The 17,605-nt window shown below is 42.7% G+C and overlaps 1 protein-coding gene across 4 annotated transcripts in view; it reads left to right on the top strand.

The window, feature by feature from the left end:
• Window positions 1-17,605, top strand: part of LOC125630489 (semaphorin-3D) — a 199,755-nt gene that overhangs the window by 108,295 nt on the left and 73,855 nt on the right. For all 4 annotated transcript variants that reach the window (XM_075124521.1, XM_075124522.1, XM_075124520.1 and 1 more), the window contains 3 exons: window positions 3,399-3,461; window positions 6,222-6,341; window positions 15,436-15,529. In XM_075124521.1, coding sequence (XP_074980622.1) covers window positions 3,399-3,461; window positions 6,222-6,341; window positions 15,436-15,529 — 277 coding nt within the window. The remainder of the gene's footprint in view (window positions 1-3,398; window positions 3,462-6,221; window positions 6,342-15,435; window positions 15,530-17,605) is intronic.

The raw sequence follows: 17,605 nt of genomic DNA, 5'->3' as shown, positions 1-17,605 counted from the left end.
TAGCAGTAACAAGCCCTGGGGAATTATTGTGTACAGTTTGATCACTTTTAGAACTAAAAGTGCTTCAGCCTTGTGATCATACTTTATAATTTATTATGTAATCTTGATGTGTTATATTTTAGAAATGGAATTTTCAGGGAACCTCTCATTTCTCACATGAAAAGTAAACGATTAAATCCTTTGTGCAGAATTGTAAACAGATTGTTAAGTTGCAGCACTTAAGCTACCCTTCAGTGACTGATTTATGTCTTTAGAATGCTAAACTCTGAGGCTGTCAAGTAGCTAGGATGTAAACCAAGTGACTCTTCTGTAGTCAGGATTGACTCTGTCCGTTTCCTCAGTCAGCATGGCAAGAAGCGTTCATGTCCCAGCCTGATCTGTCCATTTTGTACCACACATGCTATCATGCCTTAAGCTTCAGTTCTTCAAAAGACTCTGCCCAGGAATTAGGGTCCATCCACCTGAATCTCTTACCTTACTTATGCTGTACCCCACTGAAACCAATGCCATCTTCCACTCAGTCACCCCAACATCTCACCCTGATGACCCTGCTTCTTTCCCAGTACTTTGTCCCAAACATCCATGCCCCTGGAACCGGCTGTACTGGCATGTCTGATTCAGACCAAGGTGCTTTCATTATGTCACCCTGAGCTATGCTTTGGAAGAGCAAATTCGAGCTCCACTTCCTGAGATGACATTATAAGGCCTTATCTTTTCTTGAAATAAATATTGCTGTAAAGGGTTAAAGTTTATGTAACTTAAATTTCCTTTACTAATAGTTTCATAGAATCATAGAATATCAGGGTTGGAAGGGACCTCAGGAGGTCATCTAGTCCAACACCCTGCTCAAAGCAGGACCGATCCCCAATTAAATAATCCCAGCCAGGGCTTTGTCAAGCCTGACCTTAAAAACTTCTAAGGAAGGAGATTCCACCACCTCCCTAGGTAACGCATTCCAGTGTTTCACCACCCTCTTAGTGAAAAAGTTTTTCCTAATATCCAACCTAAATCTCCCCCACTGCAACTTGAGACCATTACTCCTTGTTCTGTCATCTGCTACCACTGAGAACAGTCTAGAGCCATCCTCTTTGGAACCCCCTTTCAGGTAGTTGAAAGCAGCTATCAAATCCCCCCTCATTCTTCTCTTCCGCAGACTAAACAATCCCAGTTCCCTCAGCCTCTCCTCGTAAGTCATGTGTTCCAGTCCCCTAATCATTTTTGTTGCCCTCCACTGGACTCTTTCCAATTTTTCCACATCCTTCTTGTAGTGTGGGGCCCAAAACTGGACACAGTACTCCAGATGAGGCCTCACCAGTGTTGAATAGAGGGGAACAATCACGTCCTCAATCTGCTGGCAATGGCCCTACTTATACATCCCAAAATGCCATTGGCCTTCTTGGCAACAAGGGCACACTGTTGACCACAAAGTTTCTTACCACAAAGGTAATTGTAAATGAATGACTGCATTTTGACAGTAAGGGAAATACATATGGCCTGATTGCACATCCCTTATTCATGTGGGAGTGAATGAATTTCCTTGCAGAAGGCCAGCACATCCCATTTCTGGCTGGGAGGAGAACAAGAACGGCTAGAATGCAAATAAAGGAGGTTGTTCTCGACCCAGTTTTGTAGACATGGGAGGTTGGGATGGTTCAGAGAAGCATTGCACATAAACATCTGGAGCAAAATCTTGGCCTGTGTGGGCACTTTCAAGCTGCCTTAATTGTGTGGAATTGAGCTGGTGTAGGGGTCATGGCTAGAATGTGTTTCACTCCAGCGATCTCCATCTGTACTAATGGTCCCTAGGGGGCTCTTATAAGATGACATGATTAGAGTAGCTCTGAGGATTGGAGGAGTAAAAATGGTGCCAGAGAGCTACTTAAGTCCCCAAGCTTTTCAATCTTGCTATGAGCACAGCTCATCTACACCCCAACATCCAGAACCCTACAATTTTGGAAGCTTATCTGAACTGAACTCCAATTTTGAACCTTTTGAAGCTCACCATTATTGGTATAAATCATATTCCCTTTCTTCCATCTGAAATTGTCCAGAGGGATATGTTTTGATTTAATTGCCATGAATTCAACTCCTTAAATCCCCTTTTGGAAATTATATATATATATTTGTGAAAGCATGTCTGTATTGGAAAACAAGCCTTATGTAACGTCTGCTCTTTAATATAACAAATCTAGACTCTTAGGACTGTGGTGTTTAAGATTTGAATGAAGTGCTATCCAAGATGAACATTATGCTGTAAGAACCCAGGCTACTGGTAAATCACTTTTGGGCTCCTGAAGCATGAGGCATTAGATATTTCCTAACTTGCATTCGGTCAAGACCTTACCATATTAAATTCTTTCTGTCTCTTTGCTGTCAATCAGAAAAAAAATTCCTCACACTCAGGCTGTCTTAAAATAATAAAAAACAGGAATAAAGATCCCTGGTCAACTCAGGGCAAATAAATCATGTTGCTTTTGGAAGAATACTTTTCCCTCTCTCTCTCTCCCCTTCTTTGTATTTATCGAAAGTTTGTATTTCTTAAGCTGATGGATTCATACATATATTTGACAGTGCCCTATTTTGATTACTTAATTGAAATAAATGGCCCAGCTCCTCAGCTGGTATAAATCAATGTAACTCCATTGCCATAAATGGAATTATGCCAATTTATGCCAACTAATGATCTGAGCCAATATTTCCAAAAATACTAACTTCCATATGTCAGGATTCTAAGTGTATATGAAAGAAAAGAGACCTATTAAGTATGGCATGTAATTCTGCTCTATGCATGTATGTCATATTCTACATGTATATACTTTACTATAAGTCAGTTTCTGCTGATGGGTCAGATTATTAAATCATGTGCTATGCATTTCTGACAAATGTCCTTTTTGTTCTAAAGATTTCCCTAAAGCTATGCTTTAGTTTTTCAAACAAAACCCCTTTTCATTTTAAAATTGGCAGACGCAGCTAATATTTGGCAGACACAGCTTTGCCAAATCTGTAGCCACTGGGCTAACTTCACTTTTAGTGTAATTCCGTAGAGTGTATTAATTTTACACTCAGGCTGAATTTGGTCTGTCCTTCAGAACCAGACACAGCTCATCACATTAAAAATGCATATGAATTATGAAAACAGGTAAAGAAAGGGTCTTAAAGGTTACCTTAAAATGGGTAAATAAAATGAACAAATGAACAAATGGCAGGCCACATTGTATTTAAAGTTTGTATAGTCATTATGATAGTCTTAAAGAAATACATATTCATATCTCAGTTCTTTAAATATACATAAGGTTATTTGAGCTGCTCTTTGCAATGAAATATTTCAAGCAAAATCAGAAGAAAGAGTAAAATGCTGCAAAATCTCTGGTCCTAACACACCTTTAAATGTATTACAGATTTACTGGCCTGCAGCAAAAGACAAGGTGGAAGTATGCAAACTAGCTGGGAAAGATGCCCAGGTAAGTACAGAAATTGTTTTTCTTTATTGGTGCTGGTAACACTGTATAGCTATATATTTATTTCTAAATGTGTTAGATTTGATTATTAAGCAGCTGTTGAAGAAAGGCTGGTAAATACACACACTATTGTATTCTAATTTAATGCACAAAAGACATACCATTGATAGTTTAGCCTCTTTCTTTAAAAAAGTGCATGCAACTGATATTGAAATCACTAACTTCAAAGAGTAGTTTCATCTCTATTTCAAATGCTGATGCTTCAAGCAAAACGTGGAACACTACTGAGTAGAAGAGGTGCTTAGCCATCGGTATACATGCAAAATTCAGTAAACGTTCAAAATTCAGCCACAGTTCATATTGAGAAGAATCAATTCCATTATGAAATGTATCCTGTGATACTCATTATAGGCCTGATCCAAAGCCACTAAAAGCTCCTGTGACCATCAGAAAGTCCCTTCCCCTTGGGAATATACTGAACACAGCTTTATGCAATTCATTAACAAAGCCTCAGACCTGTACATTTACAAATTAACTCAATTCATAGACAGCTGCAATTATCACCAGTCTAAAACATCAGTCTCATGGATTCATAAGCTCTTCTCCAGTGCCACAGTCCCCTTTCATATAAGAACATGCATCATTCTGCATAATAAAAAGACTTCCCCCATCTATCTTCTGCACAGTGAAGAGAAACCAGATTCCCTCATGAAAGACAAGAAGAGCCATAAAGAACGTGAAGCCTTCCCCACTCATACATGAGAAGTTTCTTCCCCTCTCTTCCCACTAACCCAGAGGCCTTCACTGGGCATTTTTGTTTAAAGGATGGGCCCAAGCTAAAACCCTGGATTGAAATACACTTTATGAGGAGATTCCATTTGGGATCCTAACATAATGGCTGTCCCTTATCTCTATTATACAGCAGGGCTGAACAACACCTCATCTGAGCTCTGGGAATTCTCTGATCCTGATCTGTACACAAACTTTGTAGTTGGACCCATGTCTGTGCTTTTGTAAAAGAGAGGCAGCTGGAGGGATGAATATTGTGTTTTGTGATGCCTCGTAGGTGTCATCTACTACATTCCCTCTTCAGCTTTCTTTCCACCTTACAGGTTAGACAGCAGATATATTAACCTGAAAATAAGTGGCCAAACAGCTTTGCTGTATGCTTCTTTTTCCCAGTTAGGGCAAGGCTGTTGCTTGCCCTTTACCCCCGCCCCATGCCATAACCTTGCAATGGACAGCCACACGCTAGGTAATAAGAAAAGGAGTACTTGTGGCACCTTAGAGACTAACATATTTATTTGAGCATAAGCTTTCATGAGCTACAGCTCATTTCATCAGATGCATATTGTGGAAAATACAGTGGGGAGATTTATATACATAGAGAACATGAGATTTATATACATAGAGAGCGGGGAGGGGGGGAGGAAACTGTTTGTAGTGATAATCAAGAATACCCAGAAGTCACCTACTGGAAATGGCCCACCTTGATTATCACTACAAAAAGCTCCCCCCGCTCTCCTGCTGGTAATAGCTCACCTTAAGTGATCGCTCTCATTACAGTGTGTATGGTAACACCCATTGTTTCCTGTTCTCTGTGTATATAGATCTCCCCACTGTATTTTCCACTGCATGCATCCGATGAAGTGAGCTGTAGCTCACGAAAGCTTATGCTCAGATAAATTTGTTATTTTCTAAGGTGCCACAAGTCGTCCTTTCCTTTTTGCGAATACAGACTAACACGGCTGCTACTCTGAAACTCTAGGTAATTGCACTGCTGAACAGCAAGGGCCAGGACTGTCCAGGGACTACCCTGGTGCTACGTACCCCAAAGTGTCATGGGCCTTGTGATGATGTGTGTGTGTGTGTTGTGTGTGTTCGTTCCCCTCCTACTTACTGCTTCCTTCTCTCTGTTCCTGTTCCTCTTTGTTATAGTTACTGGTCCTGTGTGTATGTGCACAACCATTGGATGTGTGCAGTTACTCAGGCACAACTGCTATATACCAGCCATTTGGACTGTTGTGATGTTTTCTTCAGATTGTTGCTGACTTAACTGGTTCATGGTTGTTAAAAGTTTTGATTGACAACCTACCTGCGTGTCTTGCTTAAATTTCCTTGTGTTTTGGGCTAGCTGTTTAGGGTGCATCAGAGCATAACAGTCTTGCCCCAGTCCTTGCTGGCCTATAAGGTAGGGCCAATGCAAGGGGAGTATATACATAATGCACCCTTTGACAGTCTATTGCAGCCCTGAGGACTGCCACACTGATGGAGGGCCCCTGCCTCTATTCCCCCAATTAACCTTTGGCTGTTAATGCTTGCACTGAGTCTTTAATTGGAAGAAATGACAGGGGAACCAATAGGCCAGCCAAACGTGGGGCCCACCACATTTTGGAAACGGTTGCCAACTTTCCCGTTTCCAGACAATTGTTAAGACTGGAGCTTTATTACAACAAAGACTGGTACATAGAGAACTCCTCAAAACTAGACTTTCACCATGTACTTTGTCATTCTTCATGGCTTTACACCAGTATAACAAGAATGTAATCAGTATAACATGTAAGTCATTGCCTGATGGATGAACTGTGCAGTAGTTGGCCAGTGCTAATGCTTTAGCTGTTACAACTTTTTCAAAATAACATGAGCACAGCTATTGCTTAATGAAATGTAGATGGGAGAGCAAAAATAAATAAGCCACCAAATATGAGTACTGTTGTGTGAATAGTTGTAAAGTATTAACTTTTCCTCCATTTCTCCCAATAGACAGAATGTGCAAATTTTATCCGGGTTCTTCAACCCTACAACCGGACCCATGTTTATGTCTGCGGCACAGGAGCCTTCCACCCTATCTGTGGATACATTGAGCTTGGAGTACACAAAGAGGTAATTTAATCCCCCCACCAATGGTGCATGACAAGAAATGGCTCTAACCTTGCTTAGCATCCATCATTTATGTTAAAATACAGAGTGAGTTATATAAAAAATGAACTGACGGCAGTTTGTATAAATGTCAGGGTTAGGGTGCATTTTACAGGTCATGTAAGAACTCATGTTCTCACATTTGATGTGTGCATATTGTGCTGGCACAAAACTCTTTGCCCAGTAAGAATTAAATGTACAACGGTCTTTAGAATGACACTTTCAGATGATTAATTATGTGAAGAGCAGATTTAACCCAGATGTCTTGTTTTCTAGCAAATCCTTTTCCTGCTTATTTATTCCTGTTTCTCTTTCTCTGCTTTCTGGTCAGCATTGCAACACTCTGCTTCTTCCAGGGAAAGTAGCAACCTCTAAATTCACTGTGACTCTCACTCCATGGGCCAGCTACCTGTGGGAATGGAAGTGCTCTGGTGCTTTGGGACTGTCTAAACCACTATGGATTGCTTAGTCCATTCACCATTTAGGGTGAAAGCTTTCAGTCCCCAGGCCTGGCTTTACACCCACCCATTCCCAGTGGAAATAACACATTTTCCATTGCACAGAGGGGCTGTGAATTGAAGAGGAAGCAGAAGGGGGAACTGTGTGGTGGCTCTTTGCTCATGAGGGTAGGAAAGTTATGGGGATGAAGATGACAGGACTGATTGCCACTTGGGATCAAAATGACAGTTGGGGAGAGCAACAGGGTGCATCTCAGATTCTTCCTTCAAATCTGTTAGCCGTCAGTGCTGAGAGCAGCTGCACAGCCTTGCCCTGCCCATCCTTAGAACACACAGCAGAGTCCTTTCACATGTGTATTACTCCTGGCTGTGATTTTACCCTGAAGGACTTGTCAACTGAAGCCATGCTTCTCAAAAGCTAACATAATGTTGGCTTGCTCTGTAAAATATAATGTAAGCCATAGTGTGCCAAAGTATGCGGTAACACCAGATACCTGCAGTTCTTTTGAGGAACAGCACCAAGGCCAGATATTTCCTGCCAGGTAAGAGGTGCAGAGTCCTATAAAACTTTTAAAAACAAGGTAGCTGAAAAGAGGGTTTAGGGACCTGAGGCAAACTCACAGCCCAAGGGGAGGGAATCTAAGCCACTTTTGCAAGCCCCTGATCCTGGCATGATCTGGAGCCTGGAGAGGCCAGTCCTGGGGACCTGTCTCCAGGCAGTCTCTTAGTTCTGTCCAACCCTGCCCCTGACATGCCCCTTCTGCTGGCATGCATCCTATGCCAGGGCTTGCGCGGAGGTTCTCAGAAGGCTGTCTTCATCAGTACCTGCACTGAGGGAATCCACCCACAGCTGAAATGGGACTGATAGGGCCTCTTTATGTCATTCCAGCCCTTTACTTGGTGTAAAGGCACCAGAGCAGTATCTGCTTGGGATGGAGCAGGAGGATTCAAGGAGATTTTCCCTCCTCCCCTTACACAGAGCACAGACAAAGTATTGGTCCCTGTGGACAAGCTCGGTTCAGACTGATTCCAGCACTTTTGCCTTCACAAGCTCTACCCCCAGCTCCACCAGCCTGCAAAATTGTCCCCTCCCATGTGTCTGTACATGCTGCACCTTGTAAATTGGTATAACAGGCCCACGCTCTTCCTAGTGACAACAGTGGCAATGTGCCAAACTCACTCTACAGGGTATAATCCAGCCACTAACTGACAGGTCTGGAAGAAATTTCCCCTATGGACAGATGCTTCCATAATTGTTCATTAGAGGGATTTATTTTCTCCTTCCCCTAAAGCAGTTGGTGCTGGGCAAGGTTGGAAATAGGCCGTTTGACTGGACTGACTACTAGCCTGATCCATTAGGACAAGTCCAATGTCCCTTTGTGTTTGTGGGTGGAAGAGGCCTGTGTTTTTCATGGGTTGAAAGAATTCACTTTTTTCAAAGGCCTCTTACCTAAGATTCAAAAGAGAAATTAGCACATTCTAGTGCTTCTGAAATAAAAGAAAAGCAGCACTGTAATAAACTGTGCTTCTCTTGTCACAGCTGGTGGAACAGAATTCTTGGACTGGCTATATGCAACTTTTCTCCCTCGTTTTCCCTCTCTCCTCCCACCCCCCTGCTTGCCCTCTGCATCCCTAAGGAGTGCTCCTTTCTCCAATTACCACCCAAAGCCTCACATGATAGTATCTCTTCTCTGCAGCCTGGTTTAATCAAGTGCAATGTAGCGGTGAACGGCATGAGGCACTCCTTCCCTTTCCACCTGTGGCTCTTATCTAACGGGCGAACTCCACTGCCTCCTCAGTGTCTCACTTACCTCCTGAGAAGTGAGAGGTCAGGAGCCAGGTGCTGCTAGCCCTTACTCTCCCTGCAAACCTATTGATTTGACTGTGGTTGCATGGATCGTGTACTTTGGGAATTTTGTCCCCTGACACTCTGAACTGAATTCAGGTTTCTTGCGTGGTAACACAGCATTGCCACTGATCCAGATTCTTTCTTGATTTTTAAAAGTCTAGATTATGATTGCATGTGTTTTGTAATGACCAAACTCAGTCTGACTCTGTTGGATGCTAGGCACTAATCTGCTGTTGGAAAAGCAAAGGCTCAAGATAGTCTTTCTTTCTGTAATGAGCCTTTGAAATCTGCCAGTGTACTGACAACCTTTGAAACCTGCCCATGTGTCTGCCAACCTTCTGATGGCAGTGCCCTGAAAACAGATGAGTCAGAACAGGTCAGGTGACTTTAAGCCACAGCACATACTGTTTTGGAAACATGATAAAATCTGCCAAGGCGTCACACAGTTGAATTTAAGGAGATTAAAATCCCAATCTTGTTATGATTGAAGTCAAAGCCAAAACTTCTCCTGAGGACAAGGTGAACAGGACTGGGCTCAATTTGTGTGTTTTGCCACAGCCTTCAAAACAGTGTTAAAAGCTTTGCCCAGGTTGTGTGTTAATTACCTGTACTCTGTACTGGTTACCTGTTGATTTCTGGGTGAAGTTTGAGCTATTTGATTTTGATGTGTAAGACTCTAAGTGACTTGGGTCCTAGTTAATTTAGAGAGCACCCTCTCCATATTTGATACTGCTGTCATTGTGATCTTGGGAGGGGCTCATACTAACAGCCACCTTGTTGAAATGGGAGTGGGATGGGAGCAGGCCAGTGATCTTTAGCCTTAGAACTCATTTTCCCCATCAGTATGCCTCAACTCACATTGGTAACCTTCTGAGAACACTGCAAAGTTTACCTGTGTCCCAGGTGGCATTATGTGAGGGAATGAGGTGAATGGATGGGGTGGAATATGTCCCACTACTGGGACTTTGCTTCTTTGTAGGGAGCTTAGTTATTAAATATTCTGCAGATAAGTTTTTTGGTGCTGTGTTTTCATATCTTGTCATGAGCCTAGAGAATTTATGGATGGACATAACAGGAAAAATAAAAATGCTGGCCCTCTGGTTACCTAAATGAAAACTTAGATCATGTCTACACTACAAAATTATGCTGACCTCAGTTACATTGGCATATAGTCGCCACAGTTATTACATCGCTTGTGCATGTGTATGCTTTGCTTCTTGTGTTGGCGGAGCATGTCCTCACCAGGAGTGCTTGTATCAGTGCAGAGAGCAATGCACCATGGGTAGGTATACCACTGTGCAACTTGCCACCATCCAGCACAGGGTGTTTTGGGAAGTTTTTGCAATGTCTGCTGGGGCCGAAACGAGTCACCCAATGGTGACTAGGAGCCTGGGGGTCAACTTCCCATAATGCAATGTTATCCATTCCCTAATTTCATCTGCATCCCATAATATTTCACATCTTCTTTTCAAAATCCACAAAACCCCATACATCCCTCCTTGCTACCTGCTGTTTGTGACAGAAGCATGGAGTTTGCACAGTTCTGCACTATTGTCATGAGCGTTGCAAGCATAGAGGGCATGTTCCTGCAGTGTTTGCAGAGGTGCCAGAGGAGCTGTGGAGAACATGACAATTCCTTGGAGGCTAGATTGCTGTGGGGCATAGAAAGAACCAATTTAAGGTTGTTGGTAGTGTTCGTGGAGCAGCCGGAGATGGTGGAGCACAGGTTCTGGGCCTGAGAAACAAGCACTGACTGGTGGGATTGCATTGTCATGCAGGTTTGGCATGATGAGTAGTGGCTGCAGAGCTTTCGGATGCACAAAGCCACATTTCTTGGATCTGTGCACTGAACTTGCTCCAGCCCTCCAGTGCAGGGACACCAAAATAAGAGCAGCACTGACAGTTGAGAAATGAGTGATGATTCACAATGTGGAAACTTGCAATGACAGATTGCTACCTGTCAGTCAGGAATCAATTTGGAGTTGGGAAATCCACCACAGGGGCCATTGGCATGCAAGTGTGCAGGGCTATTAATCACCTCCTGCTATGCAGGACTGTGACTGGGCAATGTGGAGGACATAGTGGCTGGTTTTGCTGCAGCAGGGTTCCTGAACTATGGTGTGGCAAGAGATGGGGCATGTGTATCGCTATTTTAGCATCAGATCACTTTGCCACAGAGTACATCCACAGAAAGGGCTACTTTTCTATGGTAATGCAAAATCTGGTAAATCACTGGTGATGCTTTATTGACATCAGTGTGGGTTGGTTAGAGAACGTACATGATGCTCGCATCTTTAAGAAGATGAACTGTTCAAAAAACTGCAAGCAGGGATTTTCTTTCCCAACTGGTAGATTACCCCTGTTGCTCCCATGGGTAATGAAGCTATACACCGGCCACATCGACAGCATCAAGGAGCACTTCAACTACAGGCTCAGCAGGTGCAGAATGGCAGCTGAGTGTGCCTTTGGTCGTTTGAAGGATCACTAGCGTTGTTTACTTACAAGATTGGACCTCAGTGAGAAAAATATCCCAATGGTTATAGCGGCCTGCTGTGTCCTGCATAATATCTGTGAAGCAAAAGGAGAAAGGTTTCCACTGGGGTGGAGGTGGAACAGCTGTCTTCTGAATTTGAACATTCAGATACAATTCAGAGCTACACGCTCAGGGAGGCTTTGAAAGACCATTATAATAGTGAGCCAGAGTAGTAAGTGTTGCTATAGAGTATTCTACCTGGCCTTGCTCTTTTGCAGGCCGATATGAATCTTGTAGTGATTAGAACATTGTCAATACACCTATTAATATTGTCTGTGAATGGTGTTACAGGTTCTGCAACAGTGAATAACAGGAAAGTGGTGGGTGTCAGATCTGCTCAGCACCAGCCAGCATATGTTGTGAATTACTAAAGATGAATTTTATTCCAAAAATAGAATTTTATTCTGTTACATGAACCAGGCACTTAAAAGAAAACATCTAAAACTTAATACATTAAGGGAACAGAATTTATGAAGGGGAAAGAACGCTCCATTTCAGGTACACTTACACCAACATTGTTGTAGCCTTTCTCCGGTATCCCCCAAGTAATCTGCTTCTAGATGGCCACATTTCTATGGCTAGATCGGAGCTGTCCCTACACAACCTCTTCTCCCCATAGGAGATTGAATACTGCCCATTTACTCCAGGCAGGAACGCGTCTGCAGCATGTAGCCAGCCTGGTCAGCTAGGTAGCTGCACACAACAATGGAGAACTGCTAGGTGTGCTCACCAAGCCAGGCAACCAGGAAAAGGAATTTCAAAAATTCACAGGGCTTTAAAGAAGAGGGGCAGTTTTCTCTCTCCCTGACTTCCTGGGCAGTGGAGTTCACAACGGTGACCAGAGTGGTCAGTATGGAACAATGTGGGACAGCTCCTGGAGACCAGTAATAGTTGATTTAAACAACATGATGTCTCCACTGACACAGTGGGTATGTCTGCACAGCAACTAGATACCTGTGGTTGGATCAACGTGGGCTCCCAGGGGTTTGGGCTGCGGGGCTGTTTCACTACAGCATAGACTTTCAGGCTCAGGCTGCATCCCAAGCTCTAGGACTTTCCCACCTTGCAGGGTCCTAGAGCTTGGACTCCAAGCTGAGCCCAGAAGTCTACACAGCAATGAAACATCCCCTTAGCCCAAGCCTCGCAAACCCGACTCACCTAGCACAGGGTAGCTGTGGGTTTTTCTTTGCTGTGTAGACATACTTTGTGTTGATCTAACTACATCAACTGTGACTCTACCCTGCTCTGGGAGGTGGTGGTTGTTATTAAGTCAGCATAGTGGGGCACTTACATCAGCGGGAGTCAAATTAAGTGAAGACATCCACAGCTAGGTCAACGTAAGCTGCCTTGTATTGACTTAACCAGGTAGTGTAGATTATTGGTGGATTTAACTTGTTAAGGAGTCCTGTTGTACATGGCCCTCTGTGGGTATGTAAGTAGCCTGCCCTCTATATCCCAAGACAGGGTGGAATAATTTAACACAAAGTGATTTAAACCATTCATTGAAGGCACTTGATTTTTATTTTAATAATTGATTTAAATCAGGTTGACTTTGTAAAACTAATTAGAAAATTTGTGCTATTACAGTTTTAAATTAAAACTTATGATGAACTAAACTGTAAATGCAGGAGGGGTTTTTAAATGCCACTACTAATAGAGTATCTCATTGCAATTATACAAAACTGCTCCAGGCAAAAAACAAAATATGGAAAATTAAGGCCCTGGTCCAACAAATACTTTAACAGTTGCATAATTTTACTTACACAAATAGTAAAATTGACTTCAATGGGAGTGCTCACATGCATAAAGTTAAGCATGCATGTGTGTGTTTGCAGCATCACTGACTAAAATTGGTATTTTTATTGAAACTTTTCCCTTAGTGGCATAACATCTTTGTCACTTTAACACTGAAGGGATTTTGTTTTAACAATGAAAACTATATAGACCTTCACTACATTAACAAAAGGTTTGTTTTTTTTCCCCATACATACTGTCCAAAAATAGGAGCCTAAAGTTAGGCTTTAAGCCCTGTGACAAAGCGGGACTCAACTCCGCAGCGCCTCCTGCTGGCCATTCTCAGAATTAGCCCTCGGCCCTTCCAGTCCACCTTCAGCTAGTGGTGTCACGCCTGCCGTCACTCCTGTCTTCACTCTTAGGACTCTCACTCCTCGGACCACAGTGTCCTCTTCTGGGCACAGGCCTCCGGCTGTGCCCCCACTCCAGTATCTTCCCCATTCCAGGGTAATCGGTTGTCTGTATTCCTGCTACTTGCCTTACCAGCCAACTGCAGTCCAATATCCAGCCCTCGTCTGAGGGGCCAACTGTAGTCTGGATATCGGCCACTCTCCTCATTGGCAAGTGTGGGGGACCCAAGCCCACCGCTACTCTGGGTCCCAACCCAGGGACCCTATAGCCAGCAGCCATCTACTGCCCTCCTCCAACCTGCTGCCTATTTTCTCTGGGCCACTTCCCCCATAGCCCTAGCACCCTGTCAGCCCATGAAGCAAGGCCCTAGCCTGGCAGTGGTCTGCCAGCAGCTCACCCTTGCACTCTGCTGCCCCTGCCCAGCACTGCTCTATCTCTGTCACTTCTTCAGGCAACCGGTCCTTCTCCCTTGCCTTCCAGGGAGAGATTGCCTTCCGCGCTGCTGAGCATCCCTTTATATATGGCCCTCGCTGCCCCTGATTGGCTGCTCCAGCAAGCCTTCCCCCTATTGGTGGGCTCAATAAGCCCTTTCCTGAGTAGTGGGTTCTGTGCAGCCTCCCTGGTGCTGCTTTTAACCCCTTCTTCTCCCTGGGAAGGGCAGCCACCCCACCACAAGCCGATATTTAGACAAATAAGGATCGGATTTTCAAAAGCAGCTAAGTGATTAAAAAGCACAGGGTCCCACTGACTTCAGATTGCAAACCATGTTGGAAGAGTGTAATATGGTTGAACCATTTCAGCTTTCTTGACGTCTGTCAGTTCAATGTAATGGAATATAGTGGTGGTTGCAAATACAGCCCAGACTATTTGCTGATCAATTTTGTATTTCAGTTTGTGCTTTTCTCACAATAAGGATATTTGGATGTGTCCCCACAGGAAAGTTATACCAGTGGAAACTAAAGTGTTAATTTAAACCACACTAATTATAGGGATATAAGTCCCTATGTGGATACTCTTATTTTGGTATGAGTGCCTTTTTTGTTTTTTTCCGTTTAGCATATGTTGCTTTGGAAGGGGTTTAAACTAACCCAGAAAAGCCACTCTTACTCCAGAATAAGAATGTCCACCCTGCGAGTTATATTAGCATAACAATAGCAGTTAAATGATACAGGCATAATTATACCGATATAATTGGTAAAACATTCCAAGGCTAGACAAACCCATAGGGAGGTCCTGGACTTACGTGGCTTTTTTTTCTCTCCCAGCACAGACAAACATTTTAAGTGTGAAATTTCTTAGTGGAAGGAAAATCTCTGTAAAACTTGAAATTTTACTAAAAACAAGGAAGGAAACCAGTACCAAATAGCCACTTACGCAGTTAAAGACTATAAAATGGGCTGAAAGTAAAGGACGAGCAACATGGAAATACATAAAATAAGATTTAAATAAGAACCATTATTTGATATTTTTTTAATTTATTATTTTTTTTACATCATGATTTTTCTCCATCCTGCTTTATGCCTTATGCCATTACCCAGCTCCTAGCCACTATGCAGGTGGTGATTGGAGCCAATGAGCCATGCAAGCAGCCCCAGCCTCAACAGCTTCCTTAAAAATTACGAGGGGAGAGCATATGCTGCACTCATTTAAAGAGTGGCTGAGCTGTGTCTGCTGTGAGCACTGTTCAGGAGCCCCAAGAGAAAACCAGGTGGAGATAGCTAGAATCCCTCCCATTTGTCCACAGTCTCTCGGCACACTCTCCCCAACAAAGGCTTATGCCTTTGAGGCACATCCAACCTTTAATCTGGAAGGATGGCATTGAACAATGCATCCATTTTCAGATCAGTTTATTTTTGCTAAATTCATTGCTATTAAATGACTGTGATGCATTAAAATGATGAATGTAAAATCCAGATACAAAGCAGATCTATAAAACTACAGACATAAAGGTCAGATGCATGAGAGATACACAGTGTAATACGCCATTACTTCATATCTGAGAGGAGCAATATGTCTAAGACTTAGTCGCTCTTTGCATTGACACCAGGTTAATGAATTTGCATTTATTCTCAGGAAATAGTATTCAGACTGGACACTCAGAACCTGGAGTCTGGCAGGTTGAAATGTCCTTTTGATCCTCATCAGCCATTTGCTTCCGTAATGACAGGTAAGATGTCAACATCACGGATGTTTCTTCCTTGCGTGTTCATCACAATCTTATTTAACTAACAACAACAGGGCCAGATGCTCAGCCAATGCAAATCCACCGAGCTCCATTGACTTTGATGATGCTATGCCAACTTCTACTAGCTGAGGACCTGGCCCAACAGCATCAGTCACTTTGCATATGCTAAAAAAAATAAATGAATGCGATAAAGCTAAAGGGGAACTATGAGAGCCAATAAATGGAAAAGCTGCCAGTTTAGAAACAAGGTAGTGTCATCTTTACCCAGTCGTTTCTGCTTTAAAAAAATCTGTATACAGTATTTCATATGATTCGGGGGTTCTGTGGCAATTATCAATATTGTCAGCCCTTTGAAGTCAGCAGACATACATGAAGTCATCTGCAAAAATCCATTTTGAGGTTTCTAATTATTTGAGTAGCCACTTCAGAGGAACTGATTCTAAGAGCAATTTTCCTCTTGCCTGTACTTCCATGCTGTGTGGTCTGACATTTGGTGTCATGGAATGTCAGCCTGACCTCCGTATTCCAAACCACTGTAAAAAAGCTACTTTTGTCATTGTTTGGTTCAGAACTTTGGACAATTTTCATTTAACTTGTCCATCAAGTGTATGAATACGAGACAAGAGTGAAGCACCATGACCTTTTCACTTACAGCAGAAGAGGAGTGGCGATCATGCTTTGAAGTATCGGACTCTTGGGGCTATAAAAAGAATATGACTAATGTTCAGCCTTTATTCTACAATAATAAGATCGATGATTTGTGATCTTGACCCAGCTGAAGGGCCAGTACTTCTTTTATTAAAAACAATAGACTGAAGCCAGAGGGTTACCATTCTCAGGAACCCCTAGCCCTTTTTAATGGCCGTGAAGTCTGTTTCTAAAAAGGGATTCTAAAAACTTCTACTGTTCTCTTTTTCCTAATGTGACAGAACACTCTGATTTATTACAGAACTGTTTGTTAATTTCAGTAGCATTAAAATACTTTTGAGTTCTCTGTTAAGTCTTGTGCAGTGAAGAAGAGGCCATGTTTCAATTTATTAAAACATAGCATTTAGAACATAAGAACTCCCATGCTGGACCAAAATAGTGACCCCTTTAGTTCAGTATCCCATCCCTGACAGGGACCAGTGCCAAATGCTTCAGGAGAAGGTACAAGAAACACTGCAATAGGCAGCTGTGAAATCACCTGCCCTTGGGGGAAATTTCTTCATAATGCATCAGTTAGTTCATGCCCTGAAACAAAAGGGAGGCAGTTTTGCCTAGTGGCTTGGGCACTGGACCAAGATTGGGCATTGGAGTGGGACACACTGCTTCCAGGTTCCTTGTGGCTGGAAGTTGCAGCTATGCAAATTCAGACTGGAAATGAGGTGTACATTTTTTAATAGTGGTGGGTAATTAACCATTGGCACACTTTACCAAGTATTGTGGTGGCTTCTTCATCACTGGCAATTTTTAAATCAAGAATAGATATTTTTCTAAAAGAGAAGCCCTAGTTCAAACCAGAATTATTTGGGGGAAGTTCTATGGCCTATGTTATGCAGGAATTCAGATGAAACATGGTTTTAGCGTCTATGAAAAGAGACCTCCATTCAATTCCTGGCTCTGCCCAGGCATGCTGGGTGACCTTGGACAAGTCACGACCCTACTCTGTGCCTCATTTCCCCCATATTTAAATTGGGATAATGATACTGACCTCCTTTAAGTGCTTTGAGATCTAAAGATGTGAAACACTTAACAAGAGCTAGGAATTCTATCCTTTATAAATAGTTTTATATTTTAATGTAATTGGGAATGCTCTCATTCTCCTTATAAATGTCTACTTTTTCTGAATATTGCAAGATATTTGGCGTCAATATCTTGTGGCAGTAAGTTCTGCAGGTTAGCTATGCATTATGTTAAAAACCTAGTCCCTTTGGCTAAAACATACAGGGGCAGATTGAGTGCATTTGTTGGTGTCTATTTTCGTACATAATCTTAAAAAGCTATGTGTCTGATTTTACAAATACTTCCTTGCATGAGTAGTTGCGAGTGTATTACAAAAAGCTTTGAATATCTGCC

The sequence above is a fragment of the Caretta caretta genome, chromosome 1, assembly GCF_965140235.1.
Source record: "Caretta caretta isolate rCarCar2 chromosome 1, rCarCar1.hap1, whole genome shotgun sequence".
Classification (NCBI taxonomy): domain Eukaryota; kingdom Metazoa; phylum Chordata; order Testudines; family Cheloniidae; genus Caretta; species Caretta caretta.
This window is presented reverse-complemented; position numbering and strand designations above follow the sequence as displayed.